This window comes from Plasmodium coatneyi, chromosome 10, assembly GCF_001680005.1.
Source record: "Plasmodium coatneyi strain Hackeri chromosome 10, complete sequence".
NCBI lineage: Eukaryota > Apicomplexa > Aconoidasida > Haemosporida > Plasmodiidae > Plasmodium > Plasmodium coatneyi.
The window spans coordinates 286,111-308,118 of NC_033565.1; the positions used below are offsets into that span (position 1 = coordinate 286,111).

The 22,008-nt window shown below is 39.3% G+C and overlaps 6 protein-coding genes across 6 annotated transcripts; 4 read left to right on the forward strand and 2 right to left on the reverse strand.

The window, feature by feature from the left end:
- Positions 1-80: 80 nt before the first annotated feature.
- On the reverse strand, positions 81-6,009 carry PCOAH_00028640 (Uncharacterized protein; the record flags this gene model as incomplete). Its single annotated transcript, XM_020059668.1, has 9 exons — positions 81-632; positions 793-891; positions 1,049-1,414; positions 1,612-1,800; positions 1,905-2,375; positions 2,481-2,533; positions 2,686-3,081; positions 3,256-3,318; positions 3,438-6,009. The coding sequence occupies 9 exons, from the start codon at positions 6,007-6,009 to the stop codon at positions 81-83; spliced, it is 4,761 nt and encodes a 1,586-aa protein (XP_019915346.1).
- Positions 6,010-7,979: 1,970 nt separating this feature from the next.
- On the reverse strand, positions 7,980-9,006 carry PCOAH_00028650 (Uncharacterized protein; the record flags this gene model as incomplete). Its single annotated transcript, XM_020059669.1, has 2 exons — positions 7,980-8,075; positions 8,284-9,006. 2 exons carry the CDS (start codon positions 9,004-9,006, stop codon positions 7,980-7,982), a joined length of 819 nt encoding a protein of 272 aa, XP_019915448.1.
- Positions 9,007-10,356: 1,350 nt separating this feature from the next.
- On the forward strand, positions 10,357-10,740 carry PCOAH_00028660 (Uncharacterized protein; the record flags this gene model as incomplete). Its single annotated transcript, XM_020059670.1, has 1 exon — positions 10,357-10,740. One exon carries the CDS (start codon positions 10,357-10,359, stop codon positions 10,738-10,740), a length of 384 nt encoding a protein of 127 aa, XP_019915196.1.
- A 1,828-nt stretch (positions 10,741-12,568) lies between these two features.
- PCOAH_00028670 (T-cell immunomodulatory protein-like protein) lies at positions 12,569-14,767 on the forward strand (the record flags this gene model as incomplete). The annotated part of the gene is made up of 1 exon (XM_020059671.1): positions 12,569-14,767. The coding sequence occupies one exon, from the start codon at positions 12,569-12,571 to the stop codon at positions 14,765-14,767; it is 2,199 nt and encodes a 732-aa protein (XP_019915294.1).
- Positions 14,768-15,712: 945 nt separating this feature from the next.
- Positions 15,713-17,564, forward strand: PCOAH_00028680 (Uncharacterized protein; the record flags this gene model as incomplete). Its single annotated transcript, XM_020059672.1, has 8 exons — positions 15,713-15,884; positions 16,085-16,269; positions 16,368-16,414; positions 16,557-16,669; positions 16,785-16,917; positions 17,010-17,073; positions 17,190-17,329; positions 17,493-17,564. 7 exons carry the CDS (start codon positions 16,164-16,166, stop codon positions 17,562-17,564), a joined length of 675 nt encoding a protein of 224 aa, XP_019915385.1.
- Positions 17,565-19,582: 2,018 nt separating this feature from the next.
- Positions 19,583-21,169, forward strand: PCOAH_00028690 (Uncharacterized protein; the record flags this gene model as incomplete). Its single annotated transcript, XM_020059673.1, has 1 exon — positions 19,583-21,169. One exon carries the CDS (start codon positions 19,583-19,585, stop codon positions 21,167-21,169), a length of 1,587 nt encoding a protein of 528 aa, XP_019915486.1.
- Between the last annotated feature and the right edge of the window lie 839 nt (positions 21,170-22,008).

The following is a 22,008-nucleotide window of genomic DNA, read 5'->3' on the forward strand; positions in this document are numbered from 1 at the left end:
ATTGTGCCCATCCATACATATAAGCTTGCAGATGCGCGGGGGGAAAGGAACATAATTTGTCACCTTATCCCCCTCTTCACTCACGCGTTGTCTTCGCTGGCGCTTTGCTTTTCTTCACTGATATTTTCATCAGAGTTCTTTTCATTTTCTTCATTTTGTTCATGCTCACTGTGGTTATCATTACCCTTGCCATTGTCGTTGCTGCTTCCGCTGTCACTTCCGTTTCCACTCCCATTTCCGCTTCCGTCGCAAATACTGTTTCTGCCTCCTTCTTCACTGTGGCTACCTTGCCCACCATCGCTGTTTCCATTTTCTTCCCTCTCCTCCACGTCGTCCATTTTAGACTTATCACTCAGTGAGCACATAGTCATAGGCAAATGGTGCGAAATGAAAAACGACGTCGGAGTTCTAAACGAATCTGCATTTATATCTATTTTATTACATTCTAAGTTTTCCAAAAGTTTCGACAAAATTCCATCCTCATTTAAGTCCTGCATAGACCTCAACTGACTTTTCACGTCATCATTCGATATCATCCTTCCTTCGATTATTTTGGCGAATGCGTTTAAGTTCGCTTCTACATTGTTCAGGTAGTCCAGGAGTCCTATTCTGTGTTTTATTCCTTCGACGATCTGGGGGAAATGCGTGGGGGGACGTTACCCATGTGGAGAATTCAATGGCCCAAAGGGACAAATGAGCATCCAAGGAAGCAAAAATGAAGAAGACACACACACGAAGGGAATGACCCAAACGAAATATGTCACAATGGGGAGTAGACCACCCATCCCTTACCTTCTTCTGTATCAGCTTCTTATTCTGCTTATTTTCATTTTTCCATTCTTCCCTTATTTGGTTAAGTGAGAACTCCAGGTCCACATCCCACTTCATGTCCTTCAAAAAGGGGAAAAAGAAAATCGCACATAAGTGACCCGATCTATACCTTTAACCTGGGTGGACGCTTTACCATCATGACCACCACCACCCCTCATTCAACTGTGCACCTTTACGTCATCAGATGTAGTACTATATGGCGTTATTTCATTTTTACCTGAATCAAGCTCCCCACGGTCAGTCCAGATGGGTCGAACTTATTCTCGGGCGGCTCCCCAATGTTCGGAATGGAAATGTCATCAACGTTCACATCCAGCTCTATGTTGGATTCCTTTATCTGGTCGAAACTCAGGTGAAAATCGCTGACAGTTTTTTCACCATACAGGGAGATCAGAGAACTAACCATGTTGTTAGGGTCTACATTTATCGACTCTAAAATTTCGCAAATCTTATTCCACTCCTTTATTAGCATGCTCATACATTCGCTCTGTTTTTCCCAGTACTGACATATCAAATTGTGTTCTTCAACTTTTATTTCCCTTTCCTTTGGGCTCATTTTTGGCTTCACATCGTCTTCCTTCTTCTGCGGGTCGGGCGTTAAACAGGCACGTGTGGGAAGTGCAAAAAGCGTCTTCACGTATCCACTCCTCATGCATGCACATGTTGCAAAAATTAAATAAATTAACGGAGGTGAAATACACATTTGTACACTTTCCACTCGTTTGTTTTATTCACACGCAACGATTTTTCTCGCACATTTTCTCGCCCATATGCACCTACCAGTTCGCTTTCATTGGAAGTGTCTGCCGCATTGGCCTCTGAAAACTTTTTCTTAATTTCTGAATTTATTTGGTTGCCTAACAAGGCTATCAATTTGAGGATCATTTTTTTCCGCTTCTCGTTGAAGACTTCCTTAACTTCTTCCTTTTCCATGCTCTTTAAAATGTACTTGTAGTAGTTGTTTGAAACCTACGGGGGAAAAATATTTAGGGCGTGTATTCGCCCGGTGCTTAACTTCCATTAGAGCGTGCAAGCACAAATCGGAAAGGTGTGTCCACCCTTATGAAGCTTACCATGTGAGCCAGGCTCATCAACTTTGCACTGTTATTCTTTCCAGCCAATTGGGAATAATCTACAGGATCCATGCTGTAACTCTCGAACGGGTTCGGTATGTCATATTTTTCCAGCAACCCAGTAACATGCTGAATTTTCTTTAACTTAATTTCTGTGGCATTTTTTACTTTATTCGAATCCAAAACGACCTTATTATTTGGATCGCTTTTCTTTTCCTGTCTTAGTCTCGTTTTCGGCTCATCAAATATCGAAGCCCTTTTTTTTTCCGTAATGCTTTTGTCAATTTTTAAATTTCTTAATTCTTCCGATAGGATGTGATCTTCTATTTTTCTATTTAATTCTTTCTCACTATCTTCCCCTTTTAGGGACTTGTTTTTATTTTCATTTTTTCCTTGCGATAACATAAACTTGACGCTCAGCGATGATCCGCTTTTGTTTCTGAGCGACGTTCCCCTGATTATGGACTTCAGCTGTGCGGGAGGGCGTTCAAAAAAAGAAACACCAAATGTGTAAAAGGAATACATATATATTTGTGTAGGCACCACAACACCGATTCACAACTACGAGTGCATTACATTTTTATCGTTTTCTCCTCCGCTTAGGGACTCCTTCGATTTTTCCAGCGACTCTACAAGGGGAAGGAGGGAAATAACAATAAACAACCAACGATAAAATATTCAATGCAGCGGTAACACCGAGGGAGGAATAATTATCCCTCCCCGATGAAACAAGACGAGTCCCACAAAGCGACTTCTTCATCCACCACGTGAAAAGGCAAACCTTTCAACGATTCATCCGACTCCGGAACGACACAAGACGCGATATTAGGAATGTCATCGTTCTTCTGATGATACGCGGTGGTTATAATGTGCTGCTTCACGTTATCATTTTGATTAACAAAAAGGGGAGAAGAAGACTGTAAAGTAACATGAGTAACATCGTCATATTCACTAACCTCAACCACTGACTTTGGAATGAGTGCATATATTTTCTCATTTAAGTTTTCGTTCTTTGATAGTGCCTTTAATGCATAGGGGTCCACTTGTTCGTTTATCGGAATGGCTGTACTATACATTTCGACTAAGGACTTCCCATTACTAACTATGTTCTTTTTTTTTTTTTTTACTTGTTTTTTGTTCTCGGCTGGTAGTCTGATGATTGTGAGCGCACCTTTTTCTGTAGTTCCGACGGGGAGAAATGAGAATGGATGGAATGGGAAGCAACGAAATGTATATAATGGAATGTGCACAATATGGGCACCTATATGTGTATTCCGTCACAGCTTGGCCCTTCTCGCAATTTATCCATCCCCCCCACTGTGAAGGACGCACATATTCCTCATGAACATACCGCTTTTGGAGTCGTGCGAATAGCTCCGCTGGTAATTTCGCGTATCCTCAGGGTTCTCCATGTCTAACGGGAGTAGGGTAAACAACAGCAGATGAATGCACTCAGCAGATGCAAGGTTAAAAACAGGAGCGCATGTATGCAAAGCTAAACACAAAGCTGGGTAAATCGCCCCATAAGCGCACCTGAGTAGGAAACATCGGGGTAGTCCTCCTCCGGGTACTCCTCATAGGCACTGTTCATCTGGGACGTGCATTCTTCCTCGGGGTAATACTCCCCTGAGTAAGTCCTAAACGCAGTGCCATATGAACCTCTTTTTTTACTGTCCTTTGCGTAATTCATCATGGTACCGTGGTGGAGTCTCTTCACACTTCTCTCTGGGTAGTACTTATAATTTATTTTTCGGTTCGCATAATTATGTTCCCTCCTCGGGTTGTAATCATTCTCATCCAAATCAACATGTTCATTCGCATTTTCGCTCATAAGTTCCTCCTCGTTGTCATTCACATTTTCGTAAAAAAAATTGTTCACATGGTTATTACTATTATTGTAATCCTCTGATGAGGGGTACCTCTGGTAGTCCTCACCATTTGGAGGATCATACATCGTGGCTTTCATACCTTTATACGTCCCTTGCATATTATTGGAACGTTTTCTAACCTGTTTGGCGTCCTCATACTTTGGGGTACTACCATACGGGTTTACACTTTGAGGGAGAGTCTTATCTCTCTTGTGGTGCGTATTACCAGCTGTATTCCCCTTAGACATTCTATTGACACTAGCCAGGTTGGCTGCACTCACATTAACCGAAGACACGTTTGAGACGACATCATTTGCATTCTCCACGTTGCCGGATTTCCCCTCACATGTCATCATATTCGTATTGTCATTACCAAACTCTGGGGAAACTTTCCCCGAATCGATTGTATTATATTCGTAACTTTTCGAAGGAACATTCACATCTGCCCTGTCAAAAAATCTTTGCTTCTCCCCCAAGTTGGCATTACCGCCGCCTTCCCTAAATGACTGCTTAGCGTTATTATCACCTGTACTATTGTTCACGCAACTATTGGTGGTGGCTACACCTACCAATTGTGGGTATTGATTATATTCGCCTGTGTCAACATATTCATCCTCCTCGTTACCGCCTAATGGCGCACCTGTGTCTGATAAATTAATTCCCTTTTCATTATTGTTAGTTGAACTTTTGGGATATTTTTTACCATCTCCTTTGGCCTCACCCAGGCGAGCACTAAAGTCAGCTGGGTTTTCCTTAACGCCTTCCATCCTATCCATCATATGTGGGTCGACAAATTTAGAACCAAACTTTTTATCAAAAGCATTTTGATGAGAATAATTAGAGTCTATGGTACTTAGGGAAAAATTCTGGTGCTCCTTTTTTCTGTTTCCATCCTTATCAACGGTGTATTTATGCTGAGGCATATTTTTCTCATTTTTAGACGCATTGGGATAATTGGCATATAGGTTCCTTCTCATATTAGGGTTATACTGTTTCAATGGGTAATTATTAGTCACCCTTTCGTGGTCCACAACCATGTCGTCACTATACTTACTATGGTTTGTTCCTTTTTTGTATACATTTTTTGGGTTCATCATGGCGCCCCTACTATTAGGAACATTTTTATCCCTCTGGAACTCGTTATGTCCCAAACAAGCTGCTCCATCGTTATCATTCATTTTGTTATTTTCGATAAAATTCTCCTCATTCATGATTTTATCCTTTGGCGCTAGTGTATCGTTTTTATAGATACCCTTTCCACCCATGACGTTATTCATATTGGGGTTAGTATTCTGTTCGCTCTGATTTTTATGGTATAGTTTGTCCCTTCCCATGTAGGAAATGGGCTGAGGTTGTCGTGGTGGTACCGCCCCCTGTATTGCTACTCCTGTTATCCCCATGGGAACTGTCCCCTGGGGAGGATCCCTAAAATCGGCATTGCCATACTTGTTCTGATTTCTGTTCATTTTGGAGTAGTTATAATTCGCGTTATGATCATTGTTACTTTTGGTGTACATTAAATTCTTCTTTCCAAATGGATCGAAATTTTGTTTCTGACTATGTGCCCCCTCCGTGGCACCACCTTTCGCGCTGTTCATAGGGTCATCGGTCTTGTGGCCGCCACTTCCACTTGGAGGTGCTTTTAAATCGTTAAACTTCCGATACGGAGCGCTGCCACTCATATTTGGGACAGCACCCTTACTAGACACGGCATTATTCACATCGTCATACGCTGAATTCGCTTTTAAATTATTCTCCTCATTATAGTAACCTATTCTTCGAAACTTGGATCGATCCTTCGTCAAATTGTTACTGTCGCCATACTTTTTGTCGACGTAATTTTTACCAATGTGTTCACTCAGAACGGTGTTTTTCGGCTTAACAAATTCCTTTTCCTCATTATTGGTAGCATTTAATTTTTCATAATAATTTTTCTTCTTCAATCCACTGCTAGCGTTGTTATAAAGTTTATTTTTTATCATATTTTCCTTGTCTAAAATTGTATTCTTAACCTCTTTGTTGCTGTAACCATATATAGTTTCATCATTCATTTCCTTTCGTCTATTTCCATTAGTTGGAAAATTTGGATTAACCATAGAATTGGGATGCTTCGCGCTACTATATGTTGTGTGTGTGTAAGGAGTTTGATCAGTTCTGTCTTTTCTTATTTGAAAAATTTGGTTCACGTTTTTTTTCTTTTGTATATTCGAAAAGTTTCTCCTGTTGGGATTATGCATAGTGTTTTCTCCTTTGCGGGGTGGGGACTACTCCACGTGTGTATGCATATGTGCTTGTAGCGACGTGCACACGGGCGGAAGGCTTTTATGTGTTCTCCGTCGGGGTGCCACACTGCGCTACTCCTCTTTGGAGGGACGCATACGGTGCAAAAACAAGTGCATAAGTGTAGCTGTACAAATGGACGTATCCGCGCGCATATGTCGATTCGTTAACGTTTGCAAACGCGGGGTCTGCCAACCTACGCAACCCTTAACAAACACGCTGAAACAAATAAAAAAAGGGTGAAAAGTCAGAAGGGGCGGAAAACTAACTCAAATGCACAGAACCATTAAAAGTGCAATGGTTGGAAAATAAAAAAAAAATTGCGCAAATGTATAAACACAGACATACACAATGCTGTGCATGTTCATTCACCCTTTATGCGTCTCGTAAATTGGGGCTATTCATACATTCCCGTCGATATGTCCGAATTTTTGTTTATCAAAAACGTTACAGTTTCATTTTGATATGACAAAGACATAACCGTGCCATTTAAAATGCCACTATTTTCTTTTCTTTTTTTTTTAATCTGTAAGGTGGGGAAGTAATTATATCTTCAATGATGTATTTTCCTTTTTTTCCTTTTTCCTGGCGCGAATTAACATTTTTTTTTTTTTGTATAATTACGCATATGCAATTTTTTACGCATACATTTTCCGTTCAATTATGCAAATATATGCGTGTTACACGTGAAAATTTTTCCTTTCCCCTTTTTTTTTTTTTCCTTTTGCTGGGGTTCCAGTAAAACTACGCTTAAAAGGAAACTGAAATGAACATTCGCATTTTCACCCAGTAAAAAGATGACAAAAAAAATGACACGAAAATGTGTTATTTATTGCGAAAAAGGGATGCCCATATTTGGCAAAAAAAAAAAAAAAAAGTGATACGATTGGCAATATGCATATCATACTATGCGTTACGGAGTGTGAAAATTCCCCACCCCATCCGCTCAGCAACAAATAAAAATGCTGTTCCGCGAAAAATAACAAATGTGAGAAAAGCATAAAACAGTGCTATGTCCTTAGCCCCCTTTTTTAACCAAATTTACACGTTAAAAGATTGAAGCAAAAATGGGGAAATTAATACATTTTTTTATCATATTCTTCTGCCATATTTTCATAATTTCCTCACTTTCTTTTTGGTATCCCCATATGGGATTATCGTCCTTTTTTTTTTTTTTTTTTTTTTTTCCCTCCTTTGCATGTGTGTGTGCAAAGTTCTGCCAGCATGTTTTTTTCTGGGCATTATTTTCCCCCTCACATTTCAAATTTGCCCTTAAGCTATTTGGAACGTGTAATAATGATGTGTACACGTGTAAACACACTTACGACTTTATCACGTAATTTTATGCTTAAGAATATTTACCCCATAATGTGGAAGAGGAGCTACCCATAATTTTTTTCTCCATACGTGTCATTACTGTCCTACTTAATTGTGACACATGATGATTGCCCTGACAAATTCGCACACCTTCTGTTTTCATTTTCAAGAAAAAAAAAAGAAAAAAAAGGAAATTGTCCCAACTTTAACTCTCATTTGGCTTCCATCAATTGCGCGCGAATGTATTCCCACCAAGTGGTATTTTCCGTGGGGTAAAATTACTGCCTGGTCCCTGTGGGTGTGCCACTGCACCAATCACACATTGACTAATTTACAATTTGGTTAAAGTTTTTGTAAAAAAAAACAAATTAAATAACGGCGACATGGAAAAAAGAAAGGACAAATTCTTTCAAAAGGGGAATCTCTATGTTATAAAAAACAAACGGACGAAAAAAGAAAACCAAAAAACTGTAAAAAAAGGTTCCCACAACGAGGTGTAAAAAAATCAATTTAGCAAATAAAAAATTTTGTAATATACAAAAGAGTGCACAATTAGAAAAACGCGTTGGGGAAAAAAACTGCAAAAAAAAAAAGAATAAAAAAAGCCAAGTTAAAAATAGGACTTCCTCACTCCAATCTTTTTCAACTTGTCCAAGTAAGCCACACTCTTCGAACTGGGTATGAATCCAAACTTCTTGTGATCGTCCTGTCGAAAAAGGTGGCAATTTTTCGTTTGCATATCACATCCGCGAATGTGAAGGATAAATGCGCAAGAAGGGTTACGCAAAGAACACACACGTACGCTAAAAATATGAAGATGCGCATTTGTAATTCCTCCCTTAGGGGCTGCACAAGTGCACACGGAGAGGGTTATTCCCCCCCGTTGCGCCTCTACCCAGTTGCTCTCCTCTTACCGAAAAGATCACGTCGACAAAATTTAGGACCTTGATTTTGTTATTTTTCAGGGGCGTCTTTTCAATTGCGCTCTTCAAATCCTCCACATCGAAAAACAAAGGCACAATGTCTTTGGAATCCCGTTGGAGGTAATACCCGTCTACATAAAAAATAGGACATACTAGTTCGCTTCTTTTATTGAAGGATAACAATAAATGCGCATTTTGCATTTGTCTCTTTGACGGGATTAACTTCCAGCAGACATTATTTTTTCCCACATGAGGGTTTCTCTTCTCTGCTTTTTTCAAAAGTAAAAATTCGTTTATCAGCTGATAAGCCTTCTGCATATTCAAGTAATGTATTTTTATATTCCTGGTATTTCTCACCCCGTTGCTATTTACTATATCATTCAGCATATTTTCAGCATCGTACGGACATAGAAAAAGGTAACACACTTGTTTTTCATTTTCGTGAAATATGTAGGGTGAATTATTATAATTTGTCAATATGTACACTGGGATGACATTCAGCTTTTCATCTATGGACCTCTCATGATATTTCTTCTTCCAAAAGTTTAAATTTATTTTACTCCTTAATAAGCATAGGTTTCTTTCGCGTAGTCTTCCCTTGTACGTGCTATCGTTAGGTGCTAATAAATGTGTGTCCCTTTTAACTCTTGGGTTTATTTTCAAGCATTTCAAAGCATGAAGCATATATATACAGAAAAAAAGGAGCAAACACATCTTGGGATATTTTTGTACCCTATTGTGTGATGCCTTAAAGGGGTGCCCGCCTATGTGAAAGGCAGACGTGTGCAAATATAGCAGAAATTTGCCTCTATCATGGGAGAGGGGTGGGTTGCTCTGGAGGGACTACCTAGATGTACGGGTTAACCACGTTGGGATGGTCTTCCTATAGTAAAAGTGGAGCTGGAAAAAAATCGTTTTTCTCCGTAAGTCAATTTTGCTGAGCTCATTCTTTCCTATTTCAAGTATGGAATTGTTTACAATTTGTTGTTACGTGGTAAGATGCGTGTAGGGTTTGCTCCATGAGTGTTCTGTTCCCCTATCTGGCTTCCCATTCGGCCGTTTCTTTAAATGTATGTGCGTTCGTATGTGCGCGCTTTCTTTTGACCGTGCTTTATACATACACAGTTTCGCAACCTTTGGGGCCACCCAAAAACCGCAGGGGGGTGGAAAAAAGAGAAAAGTTTATTTCTTAAAAATTTTCACATACACCTTTTTTGCGGGACTCCCCCATTCGGCTGCATTTTTGGAAAATCAACATAGCATGGCGACCTTGGGAAGTGACGTTACAATGTGTCGTGGCACTTGGTTTGCCAGTAAATAGCCACATACGAAGCAATACACCTCTCATGATGTGCCACATTACGCGCACAACTACAAAAAGTGCATGAAAAACGTTGCTAAGCAAGAGGGAGCAAATATAAACGGAATCAACGCTTGTGCCATTTTGCTAATTTGAAAAACTCCTCGTAGTTGTTACCACACTAGTGAGCAGTTACTCTGGTATATAAGCACATATAACAAAAAAGAAGTCACTTTTTTTTTTTTTTTTTTTTTTTATTATGCCAATTTAATCCACCTACATTGTTTAGGAAAAAGCAAATTTGTACCTCTCCTGATCGAGAATACGCCGCTCCTCAAATTAGAAACAAACTAGTTACTCACCCCACGTGACTCATTCACCACAGCATTAGTAGAAGTAACCATGCAGAGCAATTTTTATCGTGTCGCATTTCGTATCGTGTATAATTAAAAAGGGAACATATTTGATGAAGCCGAATTAGTCCTAAGACCATCTGCCCACACATACGTGCCTCCATGTTGCACACAATAACAAATATAAGTTAGCTAAAGCAAAACGTGAAAACTCCTTCCACTTCGAATAATTTTTTGCTCATGTTTTTTTCACCCCGGTTTCGCACAATTAGCATTGTCTCTGTGTCCGTTTTTTTTCTTACAATTTTTTTAAGTCCTTTTTTTGTTCGCCACAATGATAACGCGGTCAGGGGAGTGGTTCTAAAAAATGGCCACCATTCAAAACATTTAGCATCGCAGAACGCAGCACCGATGATTTACCAAGCATTAGATTTTACGCAGAATAAGAGATTAGCTGGCACGTGGAGGAGGAGAAGAAAAAGGAATGCCCTTTCTTTTCTCAATTTGGAAAAAAAAAAATTACCACACCTCCTTTGTTTCCACAGTGAAGACTGCGAATACTGCAACAGTATGGAAAAGCTGCTAACTAAATTAAAGAACGAAGAAGGGGTTAACTTTTTAAAATTAGAAATGTATGAAAATTCATACAACTTTGAGTTGCTGCAGCAGCTGGATTATGATAATTTATGTGGCGGGTTGCCTTATTACTATAACTTGAAGACGCACTACAATATTTGCGGAGCTACAACCTACCACAATTTGAGGAACTGGGCCCTGGACAGGAAGTGCAAGTAGGGAGAGTGGGGCATATGGCGAAATGTCTTAACCATGCAACACGCGCATTTGTCCTAGCATTGTCGAAATATACCATTAAGCAAAGTGCAGCCAATCTTGTTGTGTCTGCCTTGGACTGATAGTACCACCTTTTAAGCCAACTTTTAATTTAAGATTAATTTTTTTTTTTTTTTTTTTCTTGTAGCCCGAATGAGCCTCCCAATGAAGAATTTTAAGTAAAGACGGGTAGGAATATAACGTAGATATGTACACTTCCCATTTGGACGTAATAAACGAGGGAAATTCCTACCTTTTTAAGCGCCCCACCGGAAATAACTCCAAAGTGGTAAACATATCGTTCTTCTTTGGGCTGAAAATTGGACCAAACAGGTACGAGGCGCTGGTACACCCTGCAGAGGTACAAAGCTTCCAAACATTCATGTAAAAGAAAAGAGGGAATTTTATTTTGGCATTTGACGCTCGACGCTTGAGCGCAGTTTGTGCATTTGATCCTGTTTTACCTTCACATTTACGCTAACGTTAGCGTTAATTTTAATTTTTGATTTTTTTTTTTTTTTTTTTTTTTTACCTTTTGAATTGTTAAAGAGAATTGGGCATATTATAGCCCATCGTTTTTACCCCTGGCTAAATCCCATCCCTGCTCTTTTGCCGAGGTGCCTTGCGAAAAAGCAGGGCACTTCTTATACATTCCGAAAGCACGCACCACGCATATATTATATCATTGTAGCATAAGTAATGAATCGAATTAACGCGCATCCGCACATTGATATAACTGGAACACTGGTGCGAATTAAAGCCGCAGTGAGTGAAAACGCTGGGAAATTTTTTCCTTCCAATTTGATCTTACTCATTTATCCATTTATCACTTGCGATGCTTTTTCATCACGCCATACGTATTTTCACAAGCAGCATTTTTTTTTTTTTTTTTTTTTTTTTTCCTGCCGCTTGCCCCATTTGCTAGTATATCCTTTGGCATACTTAGCCATAATTAGGCATACTTCGCCGCACAATGATCACAATTGGCGGCATTTTCATCCCCTTAACATGGCTCGTTATGCAATGTTGAGAGAATTTTTGTTATGAATTTTTTCGCATTGTTTGCAGTACTGCTGCGGACTACGCATCAGAGGCAGATATAAATACGTGCAGGGCATACCTACTGAACATATGTATGTACCCATTTGTGTCAAGTCCAACTAACATGCTTAACCTGTTCTGTTGCTAGGGAAATGCCCCCTCATTCAGCAGTCCGCCTGTAAATGTACATATTTGTTCACGAATTCGTGTAGTATATAACTTTGCACAACATAACAGACGACATGACATTTGATTAAATGCATGTTTATACGTGCTCTTCCCTCTGATTTGGCTTTTTTTTTTTTTTTCTTTTTTTAAATTCTCCTGTTTGCATATGAATTTATTTTATCAAGAACTTTTGAAACATCTCATTGTGTATGTTGGCAGAATTCAAAGGTTGTTGAAATTTCCCGCAAATGAGAACCACTACACAAAGTGGTTTTTTTTATTCGCGTGTGTGTGTATGTGCCTTTATTAAATATCGTGGAGATTCCCTAACGTTTGCCCCAACGCGTCTTCCCCTTTGGCCACTCCTTAAAATGATTTTTAGGGAACGGGGCATAGCATACCGTTGACGTGCGCATAAGCCATACGTGACGTAGACGGGCGATTCTTTCCCTTTTAACACAAAAAAAGGACATATTTGATAGGGAACAAAGCATCCTATTTTTTAAGTAGCACCCCTTGTGTATACACCACTTTTGGTGACCTATTTTTTTCCCCGCTCCACGCGCTCAGCAAAAGACTCAACATGGCAATATGCAGAAAGTACGGCATTGTGTTCGAATTGGTGTCCCTTCTATTCCTGTACAGCATCATAAAGAGAACATTTATACACCTATCAGGGAAAGAAAATGAAGCGAATTACACAGGTTTGCACGTCCAAGGGTATAACTGGAACTTGTTCGAAAAATGGAAGTCTATAAGTCCTATGGAAAAGTTAGAGTACAAAATAAATTACAACCTTGGACTGAACATAGACGCAGAGATTGGCGACTTTGGGGATTACAACTCTGATGTGAAAACGGATTTGATTCTTTTTAATTATGACAAGGATAAGCAGATGAGTACTATCTATGTGCACATCTTCAACGTCCATGAAAACAAATTTGTGCACCACGCGGATGTTACCTTGGAAGGACAAGTCTTGAACGTCATTGCGATTGACCTCAATTTCGATGGCGCGCTAGACGTCCTCGCGCTTTTTAAGGACCCTAAGGATAGTAACAAATATCCCAAGTATTATATTGCGTCATTTTTGCAGAACGAAAATGACCAACTGGAAGAGGTATTTAACTCAAGAAAGAAGGAACGTTTAAATGAGAACATATCAGATGCGGAAAGTGACTCCGAGGAAACAGATGGTGTACCCGGTAACGAAAAGGGAGGCGCAAAAGAAACTCATGGAAGCATCTACTTTAGTAATGTTCACCCTCTTGTTTGTGATATAAATGATGATGGGCTGCCAGATCTTATAGGACAAAAACCTTCCAGTGAGCCAGGCGGTTTTTCTCGCTTCGTCTGGATTAACAAAAAAGGGGCATTCAAAAGTGCGCTGTGGAAAAATATGGACCTATTTGATGACGCAGAAGTGGGCGAAATTACCAACCCTAATTCGAGTGCAGTTGTAGACATCAATGGAGATTGTAAGGCCGATTTGGTGTTCACTGTATATGATAAAAAAAACGCAAAAAAAAACACTTCCCTAGAAATATGGCTAAACAAAATAGTGGATGGAAAAAGCATCTACATGAAGTATAAGGAAAATTATAATTTACCACCCAATTCTTTGCAAGTCCTCTTTGGAGACTTTAATGGAGATGGATCCATCGATATTGTAGTTCCAACGTGTACCAAAAGCTCCTACTGTAACTACTGCTGTGTCAGTGATGATAAAATTTTCTTCATCCCAAATGTTCAAAAAAAGATATGTGACCATTCTTGGCAAAAACCAGATGAAAGTAAATGCAGATTGGCATCCAACTTATGCTCAGAAAGTGACTTCACCTTTGTGCAAGAATTAAATGATGACTTCATATCCGTGGTAGATACGTCTGGCTTGCACTTGTCAGGAAATGCAGACTACCCTTACTACCTAAGCGTCGGAGATGTAGATGACGACGGGTTCTTAGACCTACTAATAACGTTGAAAAATGATAAAGGTCAGAAGTATGTGCGCATTTATAAAAATGAACAGAAGGGTGTATATGAAGAAAATAACATAGATATTCGGGGGTTCTTTAATTTTTACCAATTCGTTACATCTCCAGACGAATTCGTGACGGATGTTTACAATTCTGCTTTTTTTGACATTTTTGAAAATGGCGTATTAGATATACTCATCTTTGGCAAGTACAAAACGTCTAGCAAGCAGAGCAAGTATGGGGCCGTCGGATTCATCAGAAGCAACGAAACGGATTCCCTTTTCCTAAAATCGACCGCCTTAAATGGCATATGTGTTAACGATTGTTACAAGGAGAAGGATAAAATAACGACCAAAACGCTAGGGGGAAATGCCCATGGACCGACATTCAAAATTACCGTGGTTGATGTGAATGGTATTAAATCCAGCCGAATTGGAATTCAGAAAAGCCAGTCCGCTCATTCCCCTTTGCAGTTACCGTATGTTCTGTTTGGACTTGGCAGAACCAGTAACTACGTGGAAGAGTTCTACGTAGGCATGCCAACACATGAAGAGAAATATTACAACATGTGGGTATCCATTATACCAAATTCGCATATCATTGTCATTCCATACCCGCTGGACAATGCGAACAAGTGGCAAATTCAGCTTTCCGTCAATCCGTCTAAGAAGTTTTACTCCATCATTTATATCACCCTCATCTGCTTGACCGTCATTGGAATTTTGATTTTCATCCTGGACAGGCGCGAGAAGGTGGAGGACTCCAAGGAGGAAATGGGTTTCAAGAGTCACTTCGTCATCGGGTGAGGGGGAAAGAAGAAATGCCCCTTGAATCAGTTTGAAACGATGAGAAGCTACTGATAACGGTGCAAAATATGTCACCTCTGAGCAGCTCTGCTGAACTTCAAATAGCCTGCCAAGCAACCCCATTTGCAGCACCAACTTGTGCAACCCTTACGGAATAAATTGCACACATACACCTTTGGGAAAAAAATGAAGTTCATTTTTCATCCCGCAAATATGCATTCCCCTTTTTTGTAACTAATTTGAATCTTTTTAATTTCTTCATTTGTGTCTCCACTTTTCTTTTTCTTTTTCCCCTTTTGCAATATTGACAAAGTTAGCATCATGCTGACAGTCGTACTGCCTTTTTTTTTTTTTTTTTCTTTTTTTTTTGTTAAGAATTATACGAGATGTCCAACCCGCTTAGCTAAATTGAGGAGGAGCTATTTTAAAAAAATTTTTTTAGTGTATTTATATTAATGTAGACAAAAAAGATATGTTGATTAGCTTCCCCTCCTCTTTTCGCTGCTTCGCTGTAACTTTTTTAAATATGACTTCCTCCCCATTCCCCTTTCATTTTAAAACATTATAAAGCGCCTTTACTCTTTTAAAAAATGGTAAAATTTGCAAAACGCACGAACGTAAAGGCAACTTGAAGGAAAGTTACAAAGCTGCTCTACTGCCGAAACGCTGCTAGACCTTCCAGGTGATCGAGTCATGAAGCTTCTATGTTGTTGCTCCGCTGAATGTTTTTTTTTTTTTTTTTTTTTTAATGCGTATATTTTTATGTCACCTACTAATTGCACCGCTTTGTATATACATTCGGAGGTCCCCATCGAATGGTCAGCACGAGGAGATAATCCAAATTGATTTTAATGTCCAAATTAGTTACATCATTTGGGGGGGAGATCGTCTTTTTCAGCAAAAGCGTGCAAATTAAGATTATTCCCTTTTTTTTTTTAAAACAGTGCAAAGTTATTTCCACCTCTTACACGATAATTTGTTCCGCGTTTTCTTCACTCCCTACGTTGTCTGTTCACCCCCTTTTTTGTAATTCACTTTGTTTGTCATTTTGAAAATGAGGTGCGTCATCCGAGGGATAAGCTACTTTTGTCTGTTCCTGGCAGTTGCCAATACCGTGGTGGGAAATGAACTTTCTATTCTTTGCTTCTTACCAGTTTACAATTTTGGCGCACAGGACAAGTGTGCCACTGCAAATGTGCTGTAACTATGCACTAATCGTTCGCATCTATTTCTCTCCACAACGTGGGCACGTAAATACAAAAATGCATGTATACACGTGTGTGCCTCGTCTTTTTTTTCCCCCACCCCGATGGACAGGCGTCCGGATTCAACTTCGACAACGGGATAACGCAAAAGAAATATTTGGTCCTTCCAAGTATTCACCTTTTCCCCTCAAATGATCTACATCACCAAATGGGGTGACACGATACCCCTCCTGATTTGCCTAATCCCTTTTCCTTTCTTCCTTCCAGAATCGTATTTCGACTGCAAAAATTATAATGGTCAGTTGAAAATGTGGAAGCTATGTTCAATGCGATTTTTTCCGTCAACCATAAAATGAAGGAGAAAATTTTAATCACCTCTTATTTCTTCTTCCTAGTTATAAGTAAAAGGAGATCCTCCCTCAGCGTAAACCACGGAGAACTGGTTGGAACCAAAATATTATTTCTTCAGAGGAGTTACCCCTCCGATGTGCATAGAATTGTACATTCGGACCCTGTTTACATAAATATTCTAAGCAACACCGTTCATTTTCAAACAAAATGTGTTCACCCCCCTGTCGCGAAAGTACTGTGATGAAGACCCCTTCTGCAATTACTTCCTATACAATGCCACAAAGCAAGAAATCCGACTTTGCTATGACAAAAAATTTGTCCTTAAAAGACCAAGACATGACGAACTGTAACATAAAAAGGGAGCAAATTCTGCGAAAAAAAGAACCTCCTCTGATGATAAGCTTAGCTGGTTACAAGCACATACCCCCTATGTGGACACAACCTCACCGGCTTCCCTTCAGGTGGCTTACCAGCGTGAAGGAAAAAATATTTGAGCAATTCTCCCCCGCACTTGTAAACGCACAAGGTATATGTAACCACAAGGTGGAGAAATTTTACTTCCAAACCCTAAATGAGGCCATAAAAAAGGCAAAGGTAATTGAAGCCTAGAGTGCAGACTGCCCCCCCAACGGGTGCTGCAACTTCCCATTATATCAACTTCTCCCACAAAAAAAAACTTCTCGCAGGAAAAAATGCAAAACTTTATGGTACTGAATTTTCAACCTATTCCGAAGGATGGTAACAAAATGGGTAAAAAAAAAAAACAGACAATGGACAACGGACCCTCCAATGGGTACTCCGTTGCGGTTACAATAACAGACGACCCCTCACCAATTTTGTGCATCCCGGTTCATCTCCCCTTTTAGAAAACAAAATTGAGGGGTACTTCTGCGAAGTCATAGATTACTTCGTCGATCGGGAAAGTTACGTCGTGTTCGATTTTGCCAAATTGGAAAATCCTCATCAGTCATGTCTCAGGACGAAGAAATGTGAAACACGCGGATCGGTGATGAAAAACACACATGCATGGGCACGTCAATGGGTCTGAAAGGCCCATCCATATGCTGCTCTATTTGCGAGGAAAAAATTCCTCAACATGGGGACAGACATATTTACCTAGGCTGTAATACCAAAATGTGTAATTTCGTCTATCTTTTCTCTCACCGCAGATACAACCAGATGATAGCAAATATGAGGAGGGCGTCAACCCAGGAGATGTAGTAGAAGCTCACAAATTTTAAGGCTTAAGGTATTTTTTTTAATGTGCATATGCTTTTGTTCCCCCCCACCTTTTTCTAGACACCCTAAATGGGTGCTTACATGACGAAAGCTACATTTAACGCTTGAACACAGGGGGGATAAAAAAAAAGTTTAAAAACTTTTCAATGCATTCCATATGGGGAGTTTGCGGCAGATGTACAGGCTCCAAGAGGATGAAAATATGTTCCCCCATTTATGTACTACTTATGGGATGCTTATCCCTACCCCCAAATGAGGGAAAAACGTGCCCATCCCGATTCATGCACATTTTCTACATTCATATTGCGAATGGCTGAATAATTTTACATTTCTTCGTAAAAACATCTGAGTGATCATTTCGATTGGCTTAACAAAATAACTGCGTGTGAACAGGTGCATGGTGAACGGGAACAGAATTGTGCCATTGTCTAACTGCACAATTATTTATTTAAAAGAAGGCCCTTTCCGGGTTTATTAAAGCGATTTATTTGTAACATATTGAGCATACAAGATAATATTGTCCGATTTTCACACGGGGATGATAAAAATATTACAACAAAATAAGAACGACCACGTTTCGGAGCTCCCTTGTGTAAGCTTAAAAATGTAAACTTCCTCAAAAGGGGGAATTTGATCTCCCCGTAGTTATTTTCCCATTAATGCATGGATAAAAGTAGGCGGAAATAAGTTCGCTAAGACTTGGGTTTCATTTTTTTACCTTTTCCCTCGATTGTGCCATCCACTTTTACCTTATCAACATGCTAATTGGGCATGTCCAAGCACAATCGTATTGTCAAAATTGAAGAAAAGGGAACCTTTAAATAAAAATAAACTGCTTACTTCTGCTCCTTGCACAGGCAAAAAACAGAAAAAAAAAAACAACGGAAAAAGGGGAAAAAATTTCCTCTCGCCTCCTCGCTGCTTATGCTGGGAAAAGGATAACACAAGACGGTTCGCATACGCTATATTATATGTGAACGGAAAAACAAGTGCCACCTCTGTCAGTTGGCCAAGTTGGGTTAACTTCTATATGCCCTTTCTTCCTATAAAAAATGGATAATGCTTCCAAAAATGGAAAAGTAAATTTTTTCCAAATTTTTGAACAAAAAAATGACTCCATTTAATCATTCTGTACATTTGATTGAATTCATTTTTTTCCTTTACGGTGTTCACCAATTTGTATGTGCTTTTTTCCAAATGGCGGAATTTTAAATTGTACTAAGCGCGTGGCATCAAGCTAGAACCTGTATAATATGCATAGGTTTTTCCGAAACGACACAAAAAAGGAAAAAAAAAAAATCCGCTCCTTTTTTTTATCGCCCTTGCTTTTTACCAGCAAATTGAAAAGCTGCCTTTTTTTTTTTTTCCCCCCTTTAAAATAACAATATTTTTACAAAAGAGTTGCTTAAAAATTGGAAACTCATCTACTTTTATAAAAAAGATATCGCTGCTTTATCTATCCATTTGAATAGATAAAAATACGTATGTTATAGTGCCATATTGCTTAAGCGAAGTGGGGAAATCCTTTTTTTTTTTTTTTGTTCCACTTTGAAGGTTTTTTGCTGCGACGGCTTGAACAGCAAAAACGAACGAAATTTAGAAATTATTCCATTGTATTGTATTTTTATCCTACATTGTGGAGTGGCATAAAGGCATTTCCACTTTAAGCAAACGTAGCAGGCAACATTACAGTGCCCACTTTTAAAAGTCGTACTATTCATTCTGCTTTACCTATGTAACTCTGTACCATCGCGACCTGAACATACGCGTGTGCTGTCATGGGGCTTATACACGTGCAATAATATGCTCTTGTGCGAATGAAAAAGTGGGCCCACTTTGTCAGCCTACTTCTTCCGTTTGAACCCACCACCCCTTTTTTTATTTTTCTTAACCGTTCATGTGAAGGGGCAACTTTTCATTTTGTCTGATGAGCCACCCCACTTCTGCGCCCTGTCGTTACCTTTATCCTTGTACCAAGGACTGTCTAACCATTCCATACGCATAAGGATAATCGAACAAAATGGTGAAGCTGGGAAAAACGAGTAAGAGGCAACCCCTTAAGCAGAAATATGCCATCTCAAAGAAAGTAGCGGCACATAAGAAGAAACTAAAAAAAATCATTAAAAAGACAAAAATCCATCACAGGAGGAGTACGAAGAAATCTATGAAAATACCAGAATGTATTTTTAAAAAGGACATATTAAGTAATATAAAAATAATTTCCTCGAAGAAAAAAAATAGAAATAACAGTGATGAGGATACATGCAAGGAATTCAGCCTGGATCAACACGATGACTGCACGCTGCAGAATATGATGTTTCAGCTGGACATTTCCTCGGAGGGGGTCCCTCATGAGGAACTAATTAATGTCCCCTGCGGCGCACTTTTAAATAGCACCATGGATGGTAGCACGACATGTGAAAGCGCACCTGTAGGAGAAGCTAACCCATGTGCCATCCCCTTTTACAACTATTTGGATCTAAACTTCGCGACAAAAATGCACATGTTCGAAAAGGCAAAGGAAGAAAGGTACCCCTCACTGAATGAGAAGTACTTACACGTGGATAACCTACTAGAAATTATACGAAATTGTGACGCCCTGTTTTATATCATCGATGTTAGGAACCCGTTATTGTATTTAGAGGAAGACATAATAGACTTCATTAAGCAGTGCAAAAAGGAAGTCATATTAATTTTAAATAAATGCGATTTGGTCGAGGTGCCTCTAATCCAACAGTGGCTACATTTCTTTCGCACCTCCTTTTTAACTATACCGTTTATATGTTATCAGAGGCAAAATCTGAGCTATTTAGTGATGGGAGGAAGTAATGGAGCACCAAAATTGGCACCAGGGAGTTCAAGCAGTATCCCCACCGACAGTACCAACTACAAAATATTTGTAAAGTCACTTGTGAAAAGCTTGTTTAACACAGATAGGAAAATTACCTACGGGGTTCTTGGACACACATACACAGGAAGAGTCAGCTTCACGCAAAATATCCTGAGCGCATTCTCCTGCACAAACCGCATAAACAAAACAACAGTTATTAACCTTGAAGAAAATATCAATTTGCACACAAAATGTGGCATCATTTTAAAGAAAGACCTTAACGGCATTGGCCTAATTAAAAGACTACATGTGCTGAACAACAAAGAACGATTAACCTTTTTAAGTGAGTTTTTGCTTAATTTAACGGGAAAAAATTTATTAAAAATTTTAACCCTCATAAATAGGGAAGAAATTGCCTACGAGTACAGAGACCACTTTGGCAAAAATAAAGACAAGTTGGAAAAATTAAAAAAAAAAAAAGAAATCATTCGCTTAATTTTGTTAAAGGATCCAAATGAAGAGCCTGAAAGTAGAAATATTAATTTTAAAAATATGACCAAATTGTACAATAAATTATTTTTAAACAAAATTGCCTATTACGTTATTCCTAAGACGATTTTGCCCCTTTCACGTGAACAGAATAATGACAGCGTTGACCACCTTTCCAGCGCCGCTTTGGAAATTTATCCCAAAGTTGATGAATTTGTATTTTCCCACGACAGAAAGTTCGATGATTTTATTATTATAAAAAGGGACAACATGAAGTGTCAACCGTAGGGGTGATGGTCGTGGTGGTGGTGTTGCTGCTGGTTGTGTAACTGCGGCCAACATAAACGGGGGAGATTTCTTTCCTACCCCCCCGTACATCGCCACACGTTCGTCTCGTGCGCACAAAAGCTCAGAAGCAAACTTTTTGCAACTTTCACAAAATGAGAAGGTTGCATATTTGTGTGGATATTGTGCTACAGAGGGGGTGAAAAAATACCCTTGCCATTTTGTAGCTACAATTTGGCATCCCCCATTTTGTTGCTTTTTTTTTATTTTTTTTTTTATTTTTAATATGTACCTACGGGCCTATTTCATGCCAACTTATAAATGGCCTGTAACATCCTGAGGAGACACCATCATCTCAGTTTGCATTTCAGGTCGCCCACTAGTTAGTTTCCCTTCCTCCCATTAAACTATTTAAGAAAACAATTTGCTCCTTTTAAATAATTTTAAATCGGCAGGGCCGTTTCAAACTGTTGCCCCTGCTGGACTATATGGGGTGAGGAACGTGTCACATTAAACGTAGCATTTACGCAAATGGTAGAGAAATCCCCCTCAAAGATCCTATTAAATAGGGGTAACTCCCGCCAACCGCCAACGTGTGGTACTGAGGTGTGCCTACGTGACGGTAGATCACAGAATGAATTTTTTTTTTTTTTTTTTTTTTTTTTGTAAAATTGTTCTGAGCACCCGACGCGTGACGCACAAAAGGGCAAAACAAAATTGTCACCAAGGATAGAAAAAACACAAAACGATCTACCAAAAAATGGGCGATGAGTATAACCCCCAACGTTAAACGTTTCATCTTGCGCGTAGGCCCCTGCAGCATGACGCGAATTAATTGAAAA